The sequence below is a fragment of the Astatotilapia calliptera genome, chromosome 17 (assembly GCF_900246225.1).
Source record: "Astatotilapia calliptera chromosome 17, fAstCal1.2, whole genome shotgun sequence".
Lineage (NCBI taxonomy): Eukaryota > Metazoa > Chordata > Actinopteri > Cichliformes > Cichlidae > Astatotilapia > Astatotilapia calliptera.
Genome location: NC_039318.1, coordinates 517900 through 540058, shown reverse-complemented (window position 1 = coordinate 540058; position 22159 = coordinate 517900). Strand labels below are relative to the sequence as shown.

The 22159-nt window shown below is 42.3% G+C and overlaps 1 protein-coding gene and 1 pseudogene across 2 annotated transcripts; one reads left to right on the top strand and one right to left on the bottom strand.

Annotated features, from left to right (window-relative positions):
• The first annotated feature begins 1183 nt into the window (after positions 1-1183).
• Positions 1184-16923, top strand: LOC113009317 (uncharacterized). 2 transcript variants are annotated; one of them, XM_026147543.1, is made up of 6 exons: positions 1184-1509; positions 11379-11575; positions 11653-11722; positions 11804-11894; positions 12075-12184; positions 14972-16923. In XM_026147543.1, exons 1-6 carry the CDS (start codon positions 1368-1370, stop codon positions 15307-15309), a joined length of 948 nt encoding a protein of 315 aa, XP_026003328.1. In that variant the 5' UTR covers positions 1184-1367; the 3' UTR covers positions 15310-16923. The 2 variants fall into 2 exon arrangements, with proteins under 2 accessions (XP_026003328.1, XP_026003327.1); XM_026147542.1 differs by having other exon boundaries at positions 11376-11575.
• Positions 16924-19330: 2407 nt separating this feature from the next.
• Positions 19331-21930, bottom strand: LOC113009276 (piggyBac transposable element-derived protein 4-like; annotated as a pseudogene).
• Between the last annotated feature and the right edge of the window lie 229 nt (positions 21931-22159).

Genomic DNA, 22159 nt, shown 5'->3' with positions numbered 1-22159 from the left:
GACTGTGATTCATTATTATCAGGAAGTCCTAAAAACTCCCTGAAGAGGCTTCAGTGTAAAGAGTTTCAGTAAGTTTAAGAGTACTTTATGAGGATTTGTATCATAAGATGCTGTCAAATGTTTTTACAGTATTTTACTGTACAAAGTAAAAGGTTGTGGGAAAATGTATCGTCTCTTTTGTCACTGTTGTAAAGAATTTTGCAGCAGTGATGGGACCCAGGAAAAACTGACCAATAGCAACAGAAACTTCTTTCAAACTGCTTTTTTCCAATCCTTTGGTGGAACGAGCCGTAAAAAGAAAACTCAGCAGAAGGTCAGCATGTTCTTATTATGTTCGACAAAACAAAATGATTTCCCAGATATGTTTCCTTCTAAGCTGATTCTTTTTCGTCATTGGAATGTCATTCAGACTGGAGAAGTGCAGTCGGATAATAACAAAGAGAGGGAAGGTAGTCAGAACTGAGGGGATCGAGCTACCAGAAGGCAACATTGCAGACATAGAGGACAGCTACAAGTACCTGCAGAGGGTCAGGCAAGTCCTGAGAAGTCAGCTGAACGTTGAGAACAAGATCCAGGCTACGCCCTGCCCGTGATCAGGTACCCTGCTGGGATAATAAGCTGGCCAAAGGAGGAGATAGAAGCCACTGACTTCAAGACAAGGAAGCTCCTGACCATACATGAAGGGTTTCACCCCAATTCCAGCACCTGTACGCTAAGCGGAAGGAAGCCATAACCATAACATAAACTGTATATAAGCCTGCATAGTATACAGAAACATCTGTGCTGAATATGACCAGGAAGTCCCGAGGTCTAAATGATGTCCCCAAGGGTGGTGGAGAATGACTGAGCTAAGATCCTGTGGGACTTCCAGATACAGACGGACAAAATGGTGGTGGCTAACCAACATAGTGGTGGTAGACAAACAGAAGAAGACGGCCGTAGTGATCGATGTAGCGAATGACAGCAACATCAGGATAAAAACAAGTCTACTACAAAAATAAAATACAACACCTCGGCCAAGTATTACTCTGTGACTATCATGGCTGTTAATATCGCTTCATTTCATGTCTGAATTAAGACAAGAGCCATTGTTCACGTTTGCTGCTCATCTGTCTTCCTGTAGGGGGCAGTAATGCACTACGGTGCATTCTTCAGCCTCCACCCAAACCAGGAAAAAGAAGAAGAAAACGTCCGCTTCCGGGAGGCTTGTTTTGCAGAGCAGCGGGCTGAGTTTTGGACTCATGCAAGTTACCGAGAGTTTTCTCGTTGGCCTGACTGTGTGAGGTTACTGTTTCGCGTCTCTCTTAGCACTTAGCAGCGTTAGTTGCCTGCTACGCTGCTCCTTCCTTCCGCGGCTTTACGGAAAGATGGTTTTGTCAACATCACAACAAGTCGCTCTGGCTTTCACGGGCGTGCTCTTCATGTTTGTCGTGCTGCCGCGGTTGTACGGCTTTGGCAGCGGGACCGCGGCGAAGGACGCCAAACTGGACGCTCGTCACAGCAGAAAAGGTAGCAATATACAACTGGTTCTTGGGCACTCTGAGGTTCACTTTGCTCTAGTTATCGCGAGATTTGGCTTGATTTCCACATTTGCTTTGAGGTTCACGTTGTACTAGTTATCGTGAGGGGAAAAAGCGAGTATATTAAATTTTCCAGAGAAACTTAGTCATTACACATTCTCTGTGTGTTTCTACCTTATTTATGTTTAAGTGCGATCAGATCCACCCTCGGTCGGTTCAGCTTACACACATTATTCCTAATGAAATGACAGATTGGTGGAGATCTGTACACACATGTGAGTTTGTGTATTTATGTCTGTGACATCCTTCATCCGTGACGCCGTGGAGGCCATTAATGAATTATGTCCTTCCATCCCAAAATACACGTGCCTTTATTAGCCGCACACCTGCGTATTCATGCAGTTATTCATCATCATTGATGTGTTTCTACAGGACTGCAGAACTTTAGTTAACGTTCACTTGAAACATCAGAATGGGGCAAAAAGTGTGTCCTGAGAAATCCAGCTGGAAAATGGCTGAAGCCCTCATTTGTAGGAGGAGGACAAAAGAGTTACAGGGTTTGCAGTCCTGTAACTGCTAATGATGTCAGTGCATTGTGTGGACGTGTCATGCTGGAGGGTCAGGTGAAGAAGGCCTGTCACCTAGACCCAGAGCCCACCAGTCAGTGGGTAAAAATGTGCATTCCTCCACCAGCTGGTGAATGTTTGGTGGCAGTGAGAAAGTGACATTGGTTGCAAAGAAGCATGTGGAGCGGTCTCAGAAACCCAGTTAGGATTGCTTTGATCGCTGGCAGGTTGGTGAAGGGGGAACATGGCGACTGCAAAGTTGGCTAGCAGCGGTGAGACCATTTACCTTCAGAGTAAAAGTTACACCTTTTAAAATGTATTGGCCTCAGCTTTTACTTTGAAATCCAAGATTCCCCATTTCTGGTTTGTGCCGCTCTTTTTCCAATTTTACATCTGCTCGTTGGTCGTTAGCAAGAGTTTGCAGACAAGTTGGCATCTTCCATGTAAACTGTGGGCAACTGCAACAGTCTCCTAGCTACTAAAGCAAGGTCTTTGATGCAGGGCTGTCTTTGTAACTGACAACATTTGCTTACATACAAGTGATAGCGTGTAACATAAAGTGTCAACTCCCAGCTACCACACGGAGAGAGGCAGGGTACGGCCTGGACGGGTCGCCAGTCCGTCGCAGGGCTAACACACAGGCACATACAACCATTCCCACTCACATTCATTTAGAATTACCAGTTCACCCTCTATCAATTAAGGGTAATAAAGCCCGAACAACAAGACACCCTGGCAGGTCAAAGCCTCCAAAAAGGCAGCTACTTTACACACTAGAACTACCACAACAGCAGTAATGGCACATACATCGTCTTCTTGATGAAGCTCAGTTGTTCATTTTCATTGAATCCTTGTCATTACAGATTTTAAAGTTAAAATATGACAGAAGCCTAATAAACAAAGGGTATAACAAGTAACACAACAGCTAACAGATGCAAAACATGTCTTTGTTAAAGAAGACGACCATGATGAAGAGTTAAAAGTAGAGCTGGGCGATATAAGATTTTTTCATATCACGATATGTTTTTTTCATTTCAGGCGATAACGATATCTATCACGATATCAGCCAAATAACTATATTTGTAAGATTTAAATGTGCCGTTGCTCACAAGTAAAATGTGAAATAATCAGCAGCTTGTTTTGATTTAAATATTTATTTCCTATAATAAGTTCAACAGGGTAGATGTACTTAAGGAACATGAGACTTTTTCAGATAAATAAAGGCAAATATTGCAAACTACACAAAAGGCAGCCACTAAAGCGTTTAAGTTTCAAAATAGAACAAACAAAACAGACTAAACTGTCAATTCCACTTAGAAACAAAATATTAATTCTAAAAATAAATCGTAGTTTGTTTTACAGAAGAACAGACGAAACTGACTAACTTTTGTCAATATCAAATAAACTGAGAACTAAAAGGAAATTCTCGATCTCTCCTTGTTGTATAGCTGAGCTTTTCAAACAGTTGTAACAGTTACTTTAGTCTGACAAAAGCCGAATGACGAATCAGGTTGGGGACCGCTGGTCTAACCGATGCATGAAACGATACATTTTTAGACATAAGTTGTAACGGCGCCGTTTTCTTTGTGAGTATTTATTACACAGCGTGCTGCGGGGAGAAGCCTGTTCTAACGTTTGAGTCTAAGGTTTATTTTTTAGCACTTGGCGGCTCTTTTTTACTTCTCATCCGTAAATAATCTGCATCTTTCACGTGATTTCATTTATTTTGAAAAGTCTCAACAGGATCTTGAGCTTTATTGTGAAAGGTTTATGTGGAACATAAACAAGCGGACACACGATGGTTTTACCGTCGTTGTTGCTAACGACAACTCATACAAACAGGCGCTTGTCCGTCTGTAGTGTGGTTATATTAAATATAAGAGAAAGAGAGAACTTTAAGAAATGAATATAACCACTACAGTGACATCAAAACCATGAAAAAATATAGCTGTAAACTAGAGCTGGGCGATATAACGATATGTATCGCGATATAACTTTTTCTCGATAGAAAAGTTAAACTATCGCGATAGACCTCACCGCTCTTGTCCTCTTAAAAAAAAAAAAAAAAAAAAGAACAGCCAATCCAAATTACGTAGCGCAGAGCCGAACCAATCACAGCCGCAGCGTCACGTGACTTGTTACGTACAGCACAAGTGCCAAGCCGCACATGTGTATTTGTTTGGGAAGCAGCCGGCCACCGTACCGCCCGGGTAATGGAGGAAATGAGTGCGCCGACTAGAAAAATCAACCGAGCGTGACCGAAGGTTACAGAGGAGAAAACAGATGATGGTTCCAATGCCGGAGAGATTGTCGAACGGAAGAGCCACAGAAGCTCCGTAGTGTGAAGGTATTTCGGCTATTTCAAGTAGGGCTGCTCGATTATGTCAAAAATGATAATCACGATTATTTTCACTGAAATTGAGATCTCGATTATTTGACGATATTTATTTAACCCTTTAAGACCTACTATAGAACCAAGTCCGCCAGAGCTTATATTATTTTTTTACATGTTGTAGTGCCGTTTGTGGGAGCATTTAAAGTTGCTATGCAACTGTTATAGCCCATATTTTAATAATATGTATGTATTAAGTCCATAGTAACGACATTAATTGCAAAAAAGTGCAATAAACTACAAAAAAATTGAAAATCGTTTTTGTTTTTTTTACATATATTTCTACTTGGAGAAATTTAAGAGGTTTATCCCTCAAAACTTTAAATACAAAAAAGTTGCAAAAAATAGTTTACAACAACAGGAAATTTATTTTGAGTGTCTTCATAGTTTTATTTTGGAGATACACCAATTTTTATATACTGCAGGAAAAACGAAAAAACAATCCTATGATGCAAATTTGCAAAGAAAACAGCAGGTGCATCAAAATAAACTATTTCCAGCAGTGAAGTTTCAGTTCTAAGCATCCCAGCAACTATTCAGAAAAGTCAAACATGACCAGTATAGGCTTTTAAGGCCTACAAGTACAAAAAACTACATTTCCGCGAAAATGACGTCACTTCCGGTTTCGGGCAGGAAATGGCGGACATGCGATAGTTTGCGCTGACGTCTGTTTCACTGTGGGAAGTGTTACGAACAGCTGATCGGATCGGCAAAGCGTGTTTCTGGAATATTATGTTTTTGTTCCTGCAAGCGCTTTTTATGCAGTTTTTGCAAAGCTATATGTGGAACGAAACCGTGACCGAGGACAAGCTGATGGCATCAGATGTAAGTACAACTCCTCCGGTTTCATATGCAAAACAAATTATTGCGCTAGCTTACACGGTTCAGGTTCTACAGGGATTTAAAAATAGTTACACAACACGGAGCGTGCTGCTCTGACCGGCTTTAAAGGGTTAACAATGACTTTAAAAAATAATATAAAATAGTGTGCAACACCACTGAAGTTTTTTTACCTCTCTTTTCAACCAGCGGCAGTCACTCTCCTCTCCAAATAACTTCTGCTTAGCTTTCTGAGCTTCCCTCGGGTCCTCTTAATCAGCGGTCTCCAACCTTTTTTGCGCCACGGACGGTTTATGCCCGACAATATTTTCACGACCGGCCTTTAAGGTGTCGCGGATAAACGAGGGAGGGGCTAATAATCGGCTCAGTCATTTTTAATGATCGTTGAAAGCCCAGATCGTAATCGTGATTAAAATTCGATTAATTGAGCAGCCCTAATTTCAAGTCTGACAAAAAACAGAGTAGCGTTCACTGTAAATTGTGCCGAAAGCAAGTCTGGAAATACAATAAACTGGTGCATGCGCTACGTCCACACGTCCACGGGTATTTTTGAAAACGCAGATTTTTCTATGCGTTTGCACCTTTCGTCCACACATAAACGGCGTTTTTGGTCACTGAAAACGAAGATTTTTGAAAACTCAGTTTTTGCATTTACGCGTGGACTAGAAAAATGGAGAAAACGCAGCGTCAAAGGTGTGCGCATTTTTTGACGTCACACTGTGCGCCACGTTATTGTTTCGGTGAAATGAATTTCTACAATACTGTTAATTCTACTCTCTGCAGTGTTTAAATGCTTACATATACACACAGTTACTGTCCCTCCACACATACGACTCGGTTCTGCTTCTATGCCCCAGCTTTGTTTACTTTTTCCCACCGAGGCTTCTAGACTTCTGATTGGTCAACATTTCTGCACGGTTAGGAATCTAGCGCCACCTGCTGCTTTAGCAGCGTTTTCCTTCGTTTCTGCCTTTATGTGTGGACGGGATTATTTTTTAAAACGAAAACGGAAAATCTCCGTTTTCAAAAATACCCGTGTACGTGTGGACGTAGCCTCAGTCTCTGACTGGAAGCGCTAATTCGTCATTCGGCTTTTGTCAGACTAAAGTAACTGTTACAACTGTTTGAAAAGCTCAGCTATACAACAAGGAGAGATTGAGAATTTCCTTTTAGTTCTCAGTTTATTTGATATTGACAAAAGTTAGTCAGTTTTGTCTGTTCTTCTGTAAAACAAACTAAGATTTATTTTTAGAATTAATATTTTGTTTCTAAGTGGAATTGACAGTTTAGTCTGTTTCGTTTGTTCTATTTTGAAACTTAAACGCTTTAGCGGCTGCCTTTTGTGTAGTTTGCAATATTTGCCTTTATTCATCTGAAAAAGTCTCATGTTCCTTAAGTACATCTACCCTGTTGAACTTATTATGGGAAATAAATATTTAAATAAAAACAAGCTGCTGATTATTTCACATTTTACTTGTGAGCAACGGCACATTTAAATCTTACAAATATAGTTATTTGGCTGATATCGTGATAGATATCGTTATCGCCTGAAATGAAAAAAACATATCGTGATATGAAAAAATCTTATATCGCCCAGCTCTACTGCAAACAGTTTATTTTACGACACCACGAAACAAACGATAGCGTAAAATGAAACAATAGATGTTTTTATATCATCATCCGATATATATCGTTATATCGAGCAGCTCTAGTGTGTGGGATTAAAGATAAAAACCAGAGCACTGCCTACATTTTAATACTGACTTCACAGCTAGCTACAAAAATGTAAGAAACATGTTTGAAATAATGATTGTAAAAGTAGAGTTCATCATCTCAGCCACGTCTGACCAGAACCTGCAGTCTCTCATCCAGCGCTCCGCCTCAGTCTGCAGCTTCACCTGCTCACAGCCCTCAAACCTTTGGCTGCTCTGCCCACTCTTTATTTGCCTGGATGGTGAGTTCTCCACACTCCTGTGCTCAGGGTCAGCAGGCAGGTTTGTGGATGCTCTGCACAGCCACAAACCTGCCTGCTTCTCCACTGTGCTCAAACCCCCAGCCTTCATCTGTCTGTGGTGGTTAGCACTGTTGCCTCACAGCATGAAGGTCCTGAGATCAACTCCACCATCAGGCTGTCTGTGTGGACTGGGTGTGTGTGGTGTCGTAGGGTTCATTGGTTAACCCTTGTGGAAGAGTGGACATGTCCCAGTGGATACTGGACTACCTCACAGAACGTCCACAGTATGTGAGGACACAGGGCTGTGTCTCTGACAGGCTGGTCTGCAGTACGGGGGCCCCACACTGTGCTGGCACCGTTCCTCTTCACCCTCTACACTGCAGACGTCTCCATCAACTCCCCACGCTGCCACCTACAGAAGTTCTCTGACGACTCTGCCATAGTCGCCTCATCACAGGTGAGGACGACTCAGAGTACAGACACTGGACTCTGGACTTTGTGGACTGGTGTCAGCAGAACCACCTGCTGATCAACGCCGGGAAAACCAAGGAGTTGGTGGTGGACTTCCGGAGACGCAGACCCACCACACTGACAGCGGTGAACATCCAGGGAGTGGACATTGAGATAGTGGACTCTTATAGGTACCTGGGTGTTCACCTGAATAATAAACTGGAGCCACAACACTGATGCTCTTTACAGGAAGGGTCAGAGCAGACTCTACCTGCTGAGGTCATTTGGAGTCCAGGGAGCGCTTTTAAAGACCTTCTATGACTCTGTGGTGGCATCTGTCATTTTTTAGTGTTGTATGTTGGAGCAGCGGTTTATCTGCAGCTGAGAGGAAGAGGCTGGATAAACTCATGAGGAAGGCCAGCTCTGTTCTGTAATGCACCCTGGACCCAGTGCAGGTGGTGGAGACAGAAGGACTCTGGCCAAAATAACATCTCTGATGGACAGAGTCTCCCCCTCCCATGCATGCAGATGTTGCTGCAGAGAGAGTGACAGACTGCTGCATCCTCGATGCATGAAGGAGCGTTTCCACAGGTCCTTCCTCCCTGCAGCTGTCAGACTGCACAATCAGAACTGCTCCTAACAAACATAGATGTTTACATCTGTAACTGCACTATTTTATTTTATTAACCGATTCGCACTACAACCTGCTTTGCCTCTTATCTGTAGTTAATTTTATTTAATTTAATAACTGTACAGTACTCACTGTTTATAGTAACCATTGTCCTTGATGTAAATATGTAAAAATTGTGTATGTTTCTGTTCTGTGTCCTGTGTACTGTTTGTTTGTATTTGTCTTTATTGCTGCTGTTACATCCAAATTTCCCCTTGTGGGACAATTAAAGGATTATTCTATTCTATTCTATTCTATTCAAGTCCACCAGAGCTTTGCATTTTTACATTTTTACATGCTGTAGTGCCATTTTGGACTTTTCAAGTTGCTATACATCAATACAAGCAGTATATCCCAAATTGTAATGATGTGTAATTAGTCTACAGGAAATTGCAAAAACAATAAACTCCAAAAATAGTTTTTGTTTGTTTACACATATTTCTAGAAATTTCAGAGTTTGATCTTCCAGATCTGTAAATACAAAACAAGCTGCATAAAATAGTTTCAAAGCATAGAAAATTTATTCTGAGCATCTTCATAGTTTCATTTTTGAGATGCACTCATTTTGATAAACTGCAAGAAAAATGAAAATAAACATTATTGTGCACAATTTGCAACAAAACAGCATCAAAACTGTTTCCAACAGTGCAGTGTAAGTTCTCAGCCTCCCAGAAACTGTCAAAAACAGCAGTAAACCTTTGAAAGGCCCTGCAGGGCAAAGCTTCCCGTGTGAAATGACGTCCTCCCGGGTTTCATACAGCTTTGTGCAAACAGAGCAACCTGCTCTGAAAAGCCTTCCACATGCTAGAGGAAGAGGTGACGGATGTGGTGATGTAGCAGCACATTAGATGTGGCTTAAACGATGATGATGATGATTATATGTGTTGCCCCCATTAAGTGGCATTAGGACTGAGGTCAGTTCAAATCTGTGGCCAAATGGAGCGTCAAGATTCCCAGCACCGGTGTCTAGTTGCAGAGTACTGCCGCACACAGTGTTTGACACTGATCGTCTACACATCGTCGTCTACGTGTTCCTTATGTGTATGTTTGTGCACTTGTTGTGTACTGTGTAGAGAAAACATATGAGAGGGTGCCAAGAAAGGACCTGTGGAAGCAGAGTGTGAGGATGCTGCACGACGTGTGACGGGTCGGCTGGTGATGACATTAGGGCTGCTCAATTAATCGAATTTTAATCACGATTACGATCTGGGCTTTCAACGATCATTAAAAATGACAGAGCCGATTATTAGCCCCTCCCTCATTTATCCGCGACACCTTAAAGGCCGGTCCGTGAAAATATTGTCGGGCATAAACCGTCCGTGGCGCAAAAAAGGTTGGAGACCGCTGATTAAGAGGACCCGAGGGAAGCTCGGAAAGCTAAGCAGAAGTTATTTGGAGAGTGACTGCCGCTGGTTGAAAAGAGAGTTTAAAAAAAAAAAACTTCAGTGGTGTTGCACACTATTTTATATTATTTTTTAAAGTCATTGTTAACCCTTTAAAGCCGGTCAGAGCAGCACGCTCCGTTTTGTGTAACTATTTTTAAATCCCTGTAGAACCTGAACCGTGTAAGCTAGCGCAATAATTTGTTTTGCATATGAAACCGGAGGAGTTGTACTTACATCTGATGCCATCAGCTTGTCCTCGGTCACGGTTTCGTTCCACATATAGCTTTGCAAAAACTGCATAAAAAGCGCTTGCAGGAACAAAAACATAATATTCCAGAAACACGCTTTGCCGATCTGATCAGCTGTTCGTAACACTTCCCACAGTGAAACAGACGTCAGCGCGAACTGTCACATGTCCGCCATTTCCTGCCCGAAACCGGAAGTGACGTCATTTTCGCGGAAATTGTAGTTTTTTACTTGTAGGCCTTAAAAGCCTCTACTGGTCATGTTTGACTTTTCTGAATAGTTGCTGGGATGCTTAGAACTGAAACTTCACTGCTGGAAATAGTTTATTTTGATGCACCTGCTGTTTTCTTTGCAAATTTGCATCATAGGATTGTTTTTTCGTTTTTCCTGCAGTATATAAAAATTGGTGTATCTCCAAAATAAAACTATGAAGACACTCAAAATAAATTTCCTGTTGTTGTAAACTATTTTTTGCAACTTTTTTGTATTTAAAGTTTTGAGGGATAAACCTCTTAAATTTCTCCAAGTAGAAATATATGTAAAAAAAACAAAAACGATTTTCAATTTTTTTTGTAGTTTATTGCACTTTTTTGCAATTAATGTCGTTACTATGGACTTAATACATACATATTATTAAAATATGGGCTATAACAGTTGCATAGCAACTTTAAATGCTCCCACAAACGGCACTACAACATGTAAAAATTTAATATAAGCTCTGGTGGACTTGGTTCTATAGTAGGTCTTAAAGGGTTAAATAAATATCGTCAAATAATCGAGATCTCAATTTCAGTGAAAATAATCGTGATTATCATTTTTGACATAATCGAGCAGCCCTAGATGACATCATGACTCGGAGACCTTTTCTGTTTGCAGGAGGTCTTTAGCAAATATGATTATTGAAGCTTGAATCTTACACACACACACACGCACACACAGTCTCATTGGACTCCTTCACACAGTAATCACACTTCTTATGGTGATCATGGGTGCCTGTTCCAATCCAGTCCATAAAATGTGATGCTGACATTTGTCTGTCATCGTCACCTGTCAGGAAACAGCCTGAAAGTAGCTGTTTCGAGATGAACTATCACACTAAGTAAACTATGAAAGGCTGTAAAAGCAGGGTGGTGCATGAACGGCCTTTAACAGCAGATGATTGCACTATAAAACTCCTACTGTCATACAGCACTACGTAAACATGTGACTTAAACCCCTACTGTAGCTTGTTGGTAATACCCCTGACCCTCACCTCACTATCTGCTTTAAGACAAATGATTTGGAACGGTGCTCATGTGCCATGAATGCGATTTCTTAGCGTGTTTCTGACGTCCGTCACGATGTTGTGTCAGCAGGCCCAGCGCGAGGTCAGCCCATCAATATGAACGGCGCCGGCCAGTCCCCGGAGAACTTGCAGCAGATGAAGAAACGGGTGGAGCAAGAGCTGAAGAGTGACAAATACAAATCGAGCAGCAATAAGGGCTACGTGTTCACGCTGATGCCGCTCTACGCCATTGGAGTGGGAGTGTTTGCAGCATACAAGTTTTTGAAGGTAACTACGTACACTGCAGCACCTCAGGTCTCGGATAGCATCTACAGTTTGAGCCGTCATGTTTGTTTTTGTTCCAGATCAGGTCTACAGACAACAAGGCCCAAAAGGACAAGTTTGCAAAAGGGGCCAAAAAATCCATGGAGGCAGGTGTGTGTCAGGATATGTGTTTGCACGTTTTATTTGGTTTCAGTCGTGGTTTCCCCATCGTGTGTGTTTGCTTTCATGCAGAGAACCAGTTGAACGAGCTGGAACAAAGGCTTGCACAGACAGAGAGGATGCTCAATTCCATCCTCACCCAGCTGGACCCGCTGACCAACTGGTGAGTGACCTTCCCAGTCAGGTTTCTCCAGGTGTTCCCCACACAGCTCTCAAACATGACTCTAACCCGCCTGCAGGACGGCGTGGAGCTGATCACCTGACTTTAGTTTCATGTAATAAAACGGCCGTTATGACAAACACAGACCCTGTGAGAATCGTCTCTTCTCTTTTGTTCCTCCAGCGTGAAGTCGGTGGCCCAGGAACAGAAGAATGAGATCATGTCTCAGCTGCAGACCATTCGGTACCTGATGAAGAAGAGAGGAATGGACTGTCCACCCCTCCATGCCACCAGTGGGTTGTTTGTTTTTAACCGTGCAGCATAATTCAGTCACTTTGTGGTGATCAGAGTGAATTTGTCAGGTGTTGCAGACCTGACTCTAGACTGTGTGGTTGCTGTTTTCAGATTGTGTGCAAAATAGAAACACATCCCAGTTTCTATTGTTCTTACTGACGAATGAGGAGAACGCTCTCAGTGTTTGATTTACACTGTTACTGCACATCGTCGATGTTTGAAGGAGCGTGATATGTTTGATAGTTGAGAACAATGGTCCTCATTAACAAAGCCTGTTTTGTTCTTGCTGTCGTGTCATGTTAGTGAATTCGACCAGCCTGTGGAATCTGCATATTGTCTGCACGTGGCACGCCCACATGTCTCTGTATAAGCAGAGCTGACCCACCAGAGGAGAAAGAGTGAGTGGGGAAAGTGACCCAGACAGGCTTTGTAAAAGGGTCCACGCTGCAGCGAGGACATCTTTTAAAAGAGAGGCTGTGGCTGAAATACAGGATCACTCAAAGCTGATGTTACTGTAGTGATGGTGACATTTGTTCGTACGCATGGTGAGAGGCACTTCTAAGTTTGTTCACAAACTCAATAAATTCAGGTGCAAAAGTCTGAATAAATCACTGATTGCTTAAAGAAATGTTTCTACATCAGCGCCTGCACAGATCAGTCCATGAGAGGAAATCTTGATGCAGTGCACCGTAGTGTATCAGTGTAGTGTATCAGTGTAGTGTACACTGATACACTACACTGTACAGTGTAGTGTATCAGTGTCTAACTCTAGGTCTCCTGTGAAAGGAGAGGCGTGTGTGGCTGATGCGAGGCAGGTCAGGACCGGGATGCCGACTCGTTTCTCTCTGTTTTGCATTTATGGTCAGCGTTGGGTTTGCAGTAACTCAGCATTCAGCACTGTTCGATATCCATCCTGCGTGTGGCGTGAAGACTGTGGGCTGTGTTTTAAAATCAGGTGGTTGAAGCTGACAACCACAGTCACACCTGACAGCAGAGCAGAGTGGGCTGCAGGATTGGTTGGTGTCGCTCTCTCCTCAGGTTTCTCTTCCTAAAACTGAAGGTGTGACCCAAATATTCCACCACTCCACCCGTGAGAATCAAAAAGCACGTCTGATTCAGTTTGGCCTGTGTGCCTTTTCTTGCACCATTTTTAGCCACATCCTGGAGATCTCGCTGTAAGCCCTTATAGTGTGCACTCTGCTGTTTGACCACAAACCTCACGCTTTACATGCATCATCTCTGTGGATGGCAGCTGGGTGTCCAATTTCAGCCAAGCAGTTTCCAGTTGAAGGCTCCACAGTCTCACGTGTTGGTGGAGCGTACTCTCCCTTTTTAATTGACATTTGTTCCTCTGGATCCTGTCCATTGCTTCTACTTCCACAAAATCAAAACTGAGTTTATGTGATCTTCAAACCCACTTTGGTACATCAGTCTGCGATCATCTTTCAACAGCGATGAATAGTTATGCTGTGCCAGAGGCAGGCGTGTCTCAGCTACAGAGTGGGGCCAGTCTCTCATTCACACATTTAGAAACAAACAAAGGTAACTCGTTTACTTCGTTAACGAACAGCAATCTGCCACGAGCAACCTGGGGAGTAAATGAGGGAGCGAGTAGAGTAAAAATGCACCTTTACTCTGAAATCAGTGTGTTTAAACAAGTGTAGATACATGAAAGGAGGCTGAATAAAAGTCATTAATGTTATTCATATAGCACCTTCATAGATAAAAGATCACAAAGTGCTTCAGAGATGACACAGTATAAAACAAAAACAGACAAAAGTTAACGAAATGCAATTTTAAAAAGATGTTTTTAGTTGTTTTAAAACAAAGCAACTAAAAACCTGTGGCTGAGCTTTGGTAGAGACTCTGCTCACCACAGGATTCGTTATTAAAAACCATTTCTGCAGATAATCAGCTGACACGTGTGATGTGTCGAAGCAGAAATACTACGCTCAGTGTTGGCGTCAGAGCTGACGGAGAGGAGCAGCCGCACTAACCTGTCATTCCCTGCATCATCGCAGCATGGACATTTAGACTGTCGGAGCAACAAAACGCCATCACAGCAGATACTCTTTAAGGAATCTGATCTCGTCTCCTTTTCTTTCTTAGCCTGAAACTGAATTCTGTGCCGCGACGCTGTAACATTATTATTACTACAAATTAAAGAGTGAAACGGAGTGACAGCACTCGATTCACTTCTGGCTTATAAAATTGTTTGTCTTTGTCTTGTCAAATGCAAAGAGGACAGCTTGGTTTGAGAATGTTGTGCATATGAATTTAACCAGCAGCCACACAATCGAACGCACTAATACAGCCCTGCTATAGCTGCATTTTGACTGACACCACCTTTCACAGGAAGTTGCTCTGTGTGCACACTGCTGAGAAAAGGCACGGAGAGATGTAACACTGAAATCCACCGCTCGCTGTAAAAACAAGATATCTGCAGATTTTGGTCCTCCTGTCATCAAGTTCACTTCAGTTCTGCTGTGTTTCAATAATGTTAGTAATGAAAACATGTGGCTCTAAGCACGCGGAGTAGAGAGGGCAGAGATTTGAAACTCTAGGCGCTAGGTGCAAAATAAGAAATACTGTTCAGTAAATTTGCTACAACTTTGCTGTAAATGTTTGGCAAACTTGAGTAAGTCCAGGTGTTGAACTGGTCACAAAGATATCTTTGAGTGGAACATGCAATGTCATGTGTAGTCCTGACTCATAAAGCTTATTGCTGGCTCTCCGTTACGTGCACAAGAAGAAATGTTGTTCTTTAATCAGCTTCTTTGTTCCAGGTGGCGAGCGTAATCTGGACGACCTGATTGAGTCCCTTGGGGCAAGTGATACTTCAGACAAGCAGCCGTCCAGCGAGAAAGCAGAGCCTACTGCAAGAGTTTCTGAAGAGCATTCAGACATTAAGCATGAAGCAGAAGGTGAAGAGACGAAGGAAGTGAGACCAGAGGAATATGATGGAGACGAAACAGTGGAAGAATGTGACAGAGAGGAAGAAGAGGAGGAAGGAGGGTGGGAACACTCGGAGCTCATACCCTCTTTAGAAGCCTCACGTGAGACGGAGGAGATTGGGGCGGAGCAGCTCGTGTCCGGCCTCAGGCGACGCAACAGGCCTGAATGAACCTGGACTGTGACATTATTACAAATATTTATTCTTTAAAAATGCTTCAGATGTTTCCCAAAAGCCTGTCTGCATATTCATCAAGACGTATGATAGAGTCTTTAGGAAAAGAAAGCCTGGTAACATGTTCCCGAAGATGGAGATGGCACTTTGGTCTGATCTTGTTTTCTCCTCAGCTCCACCATGAATTTAAAGAATCTTAGCAACAACGACACTCAAGATTCAGCTTGTAGTCAGTTCGGCCTATAAAGTCAATGGTGCCAGTTTGCAGTTACACAAGGTAAAAGGTTCAACGAGGCTCAAAGATTCCCATTAAGGAGTTTCCATGTTCCTAAAATGTTTTTTTAAATTCATCCTGTTGCATCCTAACAGAGTCTGTCAGTGATGCTACGCAGTCTAACTTTGTCTGCGTCCTGTCGCCTGTACAGACTCAGCCACCGCACATTTGGCTTCTCTTCTTTGTGCTGTAGCGAAAATTAGAGACAACAGTTTGTTTAAGCTGTTTATACACTGATCGGATCTACTCCTGACATTCATTTTAATTTTGCTCTTACTTGAATATTTAAATGCAAACACGTTGTGTTTACCTACCAGTGGGGCAGCTTGTGCCGGCTGTTTGCTCAGCCTGCAGAGACAAAGCACCGTGTCTGCTTGTGCGCTTGTTGTTCTCACCATGAAGCAGGACGACCGGACTCTAGTGCAGGGCTGTGCTGCCACCCTCAGATTGCTTTCGGCCTAGTTGTGATTTGACAGCTGGGTTTAGCTGCGCTCGTGCGGAGTCTGATAGTTTCAGGATTTCTTCCCCATAAAGAACATGTTGATCTAAATCCCCTCTGTGCTAATGGAAATGACCAAGTGCTGCTGCTGGATCCTTTTGGAACTAAAAATATGTCCAACGTGTGGAAAGTTGTTTATACATGAAAACATTGCATGTGTGACTTCCTTGTGTGTACGCGGTGAATGCACGCCACAATGACCCTCACCTGGTATGATAGAAACATTTGACCTTATGTTTCATTTCTGTCAGCACGAGTCATCACTTTACCTCTTCTTGCTGTTATTTATTTAAATATTTATCTGATGACATTTTAACAGTCAGAGCTTACTGTGACGAGGCTCCTGTGCACCTCAGACTGCTTTTGGGTTCTCAGTAGTTTGAAGGCAGCTTCTCTTCTGTCTTTTTGCTGATATGAGCTAATGGCAAGTAGTACTTCCACAAATGAAGCTATGGTTATATTAAGCATGTGTGTGTGGTTTGCATCTAAATTTGCTCCATGTGGGACTAATGCCGATGTAGTAAAATGAATCGAATGACTTTAAAATAATAGAGGCTGCCCTGAGCGATGGTCTTTACTGTCTGTTGTCAGACCAAAGCACGACTTTGCCTTATATGTGAAGAAATAAAAAAACAAGACGTCACAGTTCTGACACCAACTACTCATCAACACGTTTTGGAAAGCACTAATGTCTGCCTTAACCTACTTACATGTTTCATATTGTTATGTTCCTATTATGCATATTAACATTTGTGTACTGAAGGTTGTGTGTTTTGTGTGTCTGCTGAGTCGTTAAACTTGGCTCGGCTTAGAATGAAATAAAAATAATTCAATGTCATTCTTTGGTTCTGCTTGTTTTCGGAGTTTCAGTGAATATGAAACGATGCTGGATCATTCGATATTTTCGCCTTCATGTCACTTATAAAGAAGTTTTCATCAATGGTGCGACACACACATATAAAACTGCCAAGACTCACAGCCTTGGCCAGCTGCTTGAAGAGATACGCCAGAGAGAGAGAAGGCAGGAGAATAAACCAGCTGTTCTCTACAGAACCATCCAAGGTGTACTCTCAGTGGCAGGGAACAATATGAGAACAGCAAGGCTCGAGACAGAGGCTGTGTCCCAATCCAGCGACCGCACGCTTCGGAGTACGCATTGAAAGACCTATTACGTCACAGCGACGCGACGACGGCTGTCCCAATCCGAAGTGTACTCCAAATGCGGTCTGTCACTGTTGCTACCCGATCCGTAACGGAAACTGTTAGTTTTTGTATTGTTGATTGTCATTTATGCTTAGAAATATCTACTTATATATGCTTAGAGTTTTATAATTAGTTGTAGATTGGTAGAGGTTTGATCCTTGATAGTCTGCAAACTTTGTGTGCATTAGAGAGCACTCTGGGAGTATAAGAGAGGTCCTATCTTCTCTTGTTATATGGTATAGCAAACATTGACAAAAACATATGCTTTTATTCACAGGATAAAACAGGTTTTTTGTATCACTAATTGCCCAGTACGATTACAGCATACAGTATTATTGTCACTGCTACATTTCTGTGATGCTACCAGAAATTATTTCCACTACTAATTAATTACCGCTGAGCTCAAAGGTCCTATTAATAAACGGTTAACGAATCTGTATTTATGAAGACGATTTGTGAGACTGGTAAACTTATGATACGTACGATGGTCTTTCGTTCTACACGGTGCGTTTCAAGGTCCTGCACCCATCCGTCGGTAAACTGTACCTGGGCTTGTTGCAGTGACCGGAAGTTACTAAACTTCATGAGTGTATGCACTCACTCCAAGAACCGTATAATTATAAATATGCATATAAATATGCTACGATGAGATAGCTGACTTCATCTAACTAGCAAATGTTGTCCAGGCTACGTTGGTGATACAGTTTTTTTTAATGTGTATGATATTTTTGTCATGCGATTTTAAAGCCGGTCCTACAACCGCATCCAAGAATAACATGCAGCTTATCTCAGAACTGTCGGTGAAAATTATTCTTGGAGCTAGGTTTAATTGAGCTGCATTTTAAAGAGGTGCAATTTCACAATTTGTGTATATTTTCTAAGTTCACTATTTTGTCATGTGTTGAGAAAAACACAGATTTTAAAATTACATGGTCTAATATTTACATTTAGCATAACTGCAAGACTCGAAAGGACTTGAAATTCAAAGTTTCAGACTTGTGACTTTACTCGGACTTTTACACCAGTGACTTGAGACTTGACTCTGACTTGCCTGACATTACTTGAGACTTGACTTGAGACTTGAGGATAAAGACTTGAGACTTACTTGAGACTTGCAAAACAATGACTTGGTCCCACCTCTGCCAAAAGGCCACTGCTTCCACTCGAAGCATTTTACAATAGTTACAGGTCAGAGTATCTGTTAAGATTTTAAGAATAATAAATATGTCTTAAAATGTTTCCAATAATGAAACATTTCAATATAATGTAGACAAAAACGAAAAATAAAAAGATAGTTACGGATCAGGACTCCCGATCCTTACTGCGCATGTGCAAAGTCGGACCGTACAAATCGGGTCTACCCGATCCGTACCGTGCATGTGCAGGGGTTTTCTTCTTCTTCTGTTTTGTTTAATGGCAGTTTACTAGTGATAGAATTTCCGGCTCTTTCGGTTGTTAGGCCCTAAAAAAATGCACCCTTTAAAGGCTCTAAGGGACCAAAACGGCCACGCCCCAAAAAGTGCAATAAAAATATTATATATTCATATTTTTTTCCACTTTAAATTGGTCAGTCTTTTAAAACTACTTCTCCCTGAAATATTCATATAAATTTTTAATTATATTTTCGTTGTTTTAACCCTCTAAATCACAGTTTTATTACATGAGCGCACTGTTTTTTTAGCCCCAAAAAACAAAGAAACTAAATATTTTCCATAAAAAACATTTGAAGTAATATTCGTTTGTTATTATAATTAGGCCTTTAGATGGACCAAAGATTGGCACCAACATTCATTCTGATCAATTACTATTTTTTCTAGGAGCACAGTAAATGTAATATAATGGTGATCATGTTTTCACTTTTTGATTATGTTAACTGCTTATTAGCACTTATTATTTACTTATTGCTTATTACCACTAAATACTATTACCTTGTTGTGTTCTAAAATAAAAAAAAAAATATATGAAAATAAAAATACAAGATCACTTTGAACCACAAAACATTTATTTTTAGAACTTTAGAACAATGAACATATACTGTTTGGAATGGGGAAAGGTATGAGAGATATGAGAAAGAGATAAAGAGTGAGAGATGGGGGCTGGGGGGGGCAGTCCTGCTCAGGTGGAGCAGTTGCTGCAGATGGTCAGGCTGTGGTCCTTGCATGTGGCCTTCCCACATTTGCAGCAGGTGGTAAAGACCCTCCTTTTTCCTGCGCAAAGGTCACATCGCTTCCTCACCTTAGATTTGATGGCTGCAGAGGGGCCTGGAGAGGGACCTGCAGCAGCAGCAGCAGCACCCTGCGCATTTTTCACAAATGGGAAGAGCGGGGAAGTCGCTCTCTCTTGGCAATATGCGGTTGAACTAAGGTTTCTCCAACCTCCTCGATGTAGAGCCTCCTTCTGTAAGCTTTGCTTTGCTGCCAGGCTGGGTCAACCGCGGTCCACAGGACGTAACGATTATAGAGCGAAATGTCGATCAGGTGGTGGAAAAGGGCTAACGGCCACCGCCTCGTTCGCCTTCTACAGGTGTAGGTGGCAACAGCCTAATAAAAAAACAAAACACACACACAAAAAACATTAAACCTACGTATATTTTACACAAGAATATATGAGCAAGAATGAATAAATTCGTGCGCAACTGATGCGTAATGACACCTACCTGATCGAGTTTGTCCACACCTCCCTTAGATTTGTTATAATCCTTTATTATGTGGGGCTTTCTCTTCGGGTCGTCGCATACTCCTGGAGTGCGGTGTTTGGAGCTCAACAGGAGGACATTTCTGCCGCAGCGGGGGACATATGACACGGCCGTGTGCGTTGTAGTGAAAGCAAAGACGGAAAACACTCCTCTCCCCCTTGTCTGCAGCAGTTGTGGCGGAAGCTCGGGCTTGTTCTTCCTAATGGTGCCAACCAGGGTATTTTTTCGCCTGAGCAGCTCCTCTGACAGAGGGAAGGAAGTAAAAAAATTGTCACACGTGACGCTGTGTCCCTGGAGCCCCTCTGTCAGCTCCAGAACCACTCGCATCCCCTGGTTGATCTCGCTCCCACCGACTGCTTTGCCCGTGTAGAGCTGCAGTCTCCAGGCATAAGACGTCTCTACGTCGCAGACCGCCCATACCTTCAGACCATACTTTGCTGGCTTTTTGGGCACATACTGCATGAAGGCGCACCTCCCTTTGAAAGGAATAAGTTGTTCATCCACACAAATTTCCCTGTTTGGGCAGAACATCATCTGGAGGCGATGGGTCCACATATCCCAGATTTTGCGAAATGGACCCAGTTTGTCATCACGGTGTCTTGGTCTCGGAAGTTTGTCATCGAATCGGAGAGCGCTGCTGATGTAGTGAAACCTTTTCTCGGACATGGTAGCCCGAAACCCACCCGGCCGGATTTCTCACTCCAGAGACTGAGTGTTGATTCGTTTCGGGAACGGTAAACACCAGCCAGAATTAGTAGCCCCACATACGCACGCAGTTCATCGCTGTCCACATCTTTCCAGTCAGCGATAGTACGTCTCCCCTGGATATTGGTCATTGAGACGATATGCAGGATAATTTCATCGGTGACAAAAAGAGAAAAACTGGATTGTGGGTCACTGATCCCGGCGGTGGCATGAAAAGTAGGTCCGGTGTGTCCCGTGGCCGCTGGAACGTAGCGGAGCGTCTCAGCGTTTGTCGGAGAACACTTTGTTCCATTTTTGGAAATCCACCCTGCTGATTCTTCCTCCATCTCTCCGCTCTCATTTTCAGACTCTGATCCATATGAGTCGGAACCGGACTCCAGCTCCTCCGTTTCCTCCTCCGAAGAAATCTCCGCGTCATCCCCCGAATCCTCGGTGGATGATGAGGCGCTATCCTCGCACTCGGGGTCCAGGATCATTTGCAACGCTTCCTCCGTGTTGTACCGTCTTGCCATTGTGAAAAAGACTACTCCCGCGCTACTGCTCATTCTTATAACCACGGCTTTAGTGCAGCTGCATAAACAACCTGAGCTTGCAGACAAAACAAGTCTAATTTGGCTTTGGTATTAGTTTTATATTTGATTTGTTTGCATTGCAGTGTGGACTTCAAAAGGAGAAAAAACGTTTGAAATTAGACACACACTCTTTGATTCTGAGGTTAGACACACACTCCTTTATTTTATTTTAAGACACACCCACATTGATAGTGACCCAAACTCATCATTTGAGCATAAAGACACTGTGGTAAATGTGGGATTTTCCAGCTGTAAATGTTGTATTTTCCAGCAGGTGTCAAATGTGAAACAAGGGCGCCACCTGGTGGACAAATAAAAAAGAATTACAATTCTAAGACCCCTGCTTGAAAGTCACAGTGAAAGTGAAAAGATGACATTTAACTTGATGGTAATGATTGGGCAGTGAAAAATAGCGTTTATAATGGGTTTCAATGGGGCACAAATGGGCCACTAGGGCCTTAAGAGGATGTGCATTATTAGCTTAGCCACTGAAGCTAATTTAAGGAAGTCAGACTTAAATTTTGAAATAAAATTATACCAAACTTTTTTTTTGTAAAATTTGGCTATATTCCATTCAACACAGTGCAAATGGCTTGTAACCGGAAAAAGAAAGCCACAAAAAGTCCCCAGGGCCTTTTTATTTATATATGTTTATATATAATATATGCGGTGGCCCCTACAGACAAAGCACGTACAAACTCCAAAAAGGACGTAAAAATTCCAAAACACATTTCTAGCGTTAACTGAACTTCCAAAACAGAGCTACCTAGACACTTAAATTACACAATTGAAAGCATATGTGTTTGTGTATTTATACACAAGCACTCATATATATTCAAATAATTCAAAAACATTTTCATTTACCTGTTACTACCACACACTAAATCCGATCGTTGGTA

What these genes read in the sequence shown, in the direction of transcription:
- LOC113009317 (XM_026147542.1), top strand. Translation starts at nt 1,368, where the DNA reads ATGGTTTTGTCAACATCACAACAAGTCGCTCTGGCTTTCACGGGCGTG. An exon ending in CTGGACCCGCTGACCAACTG is followed by an intron (nt 11,895 to 12,074) that starts GTGAGTGACCTT and finishes TTGTTCCTCCAG; the next exon opens with CGTGAAGTCGGTGGCCCAGG. An exon ending in TCCACCCCTCCATGCCACCA is followed by an intron (nt 12,185 to 14,971) that starts GTGGGTTGTTTG and finishes TCTTTGTTCCAG; the next exon opens with GTGGCGAGCGTAATCTGGAC.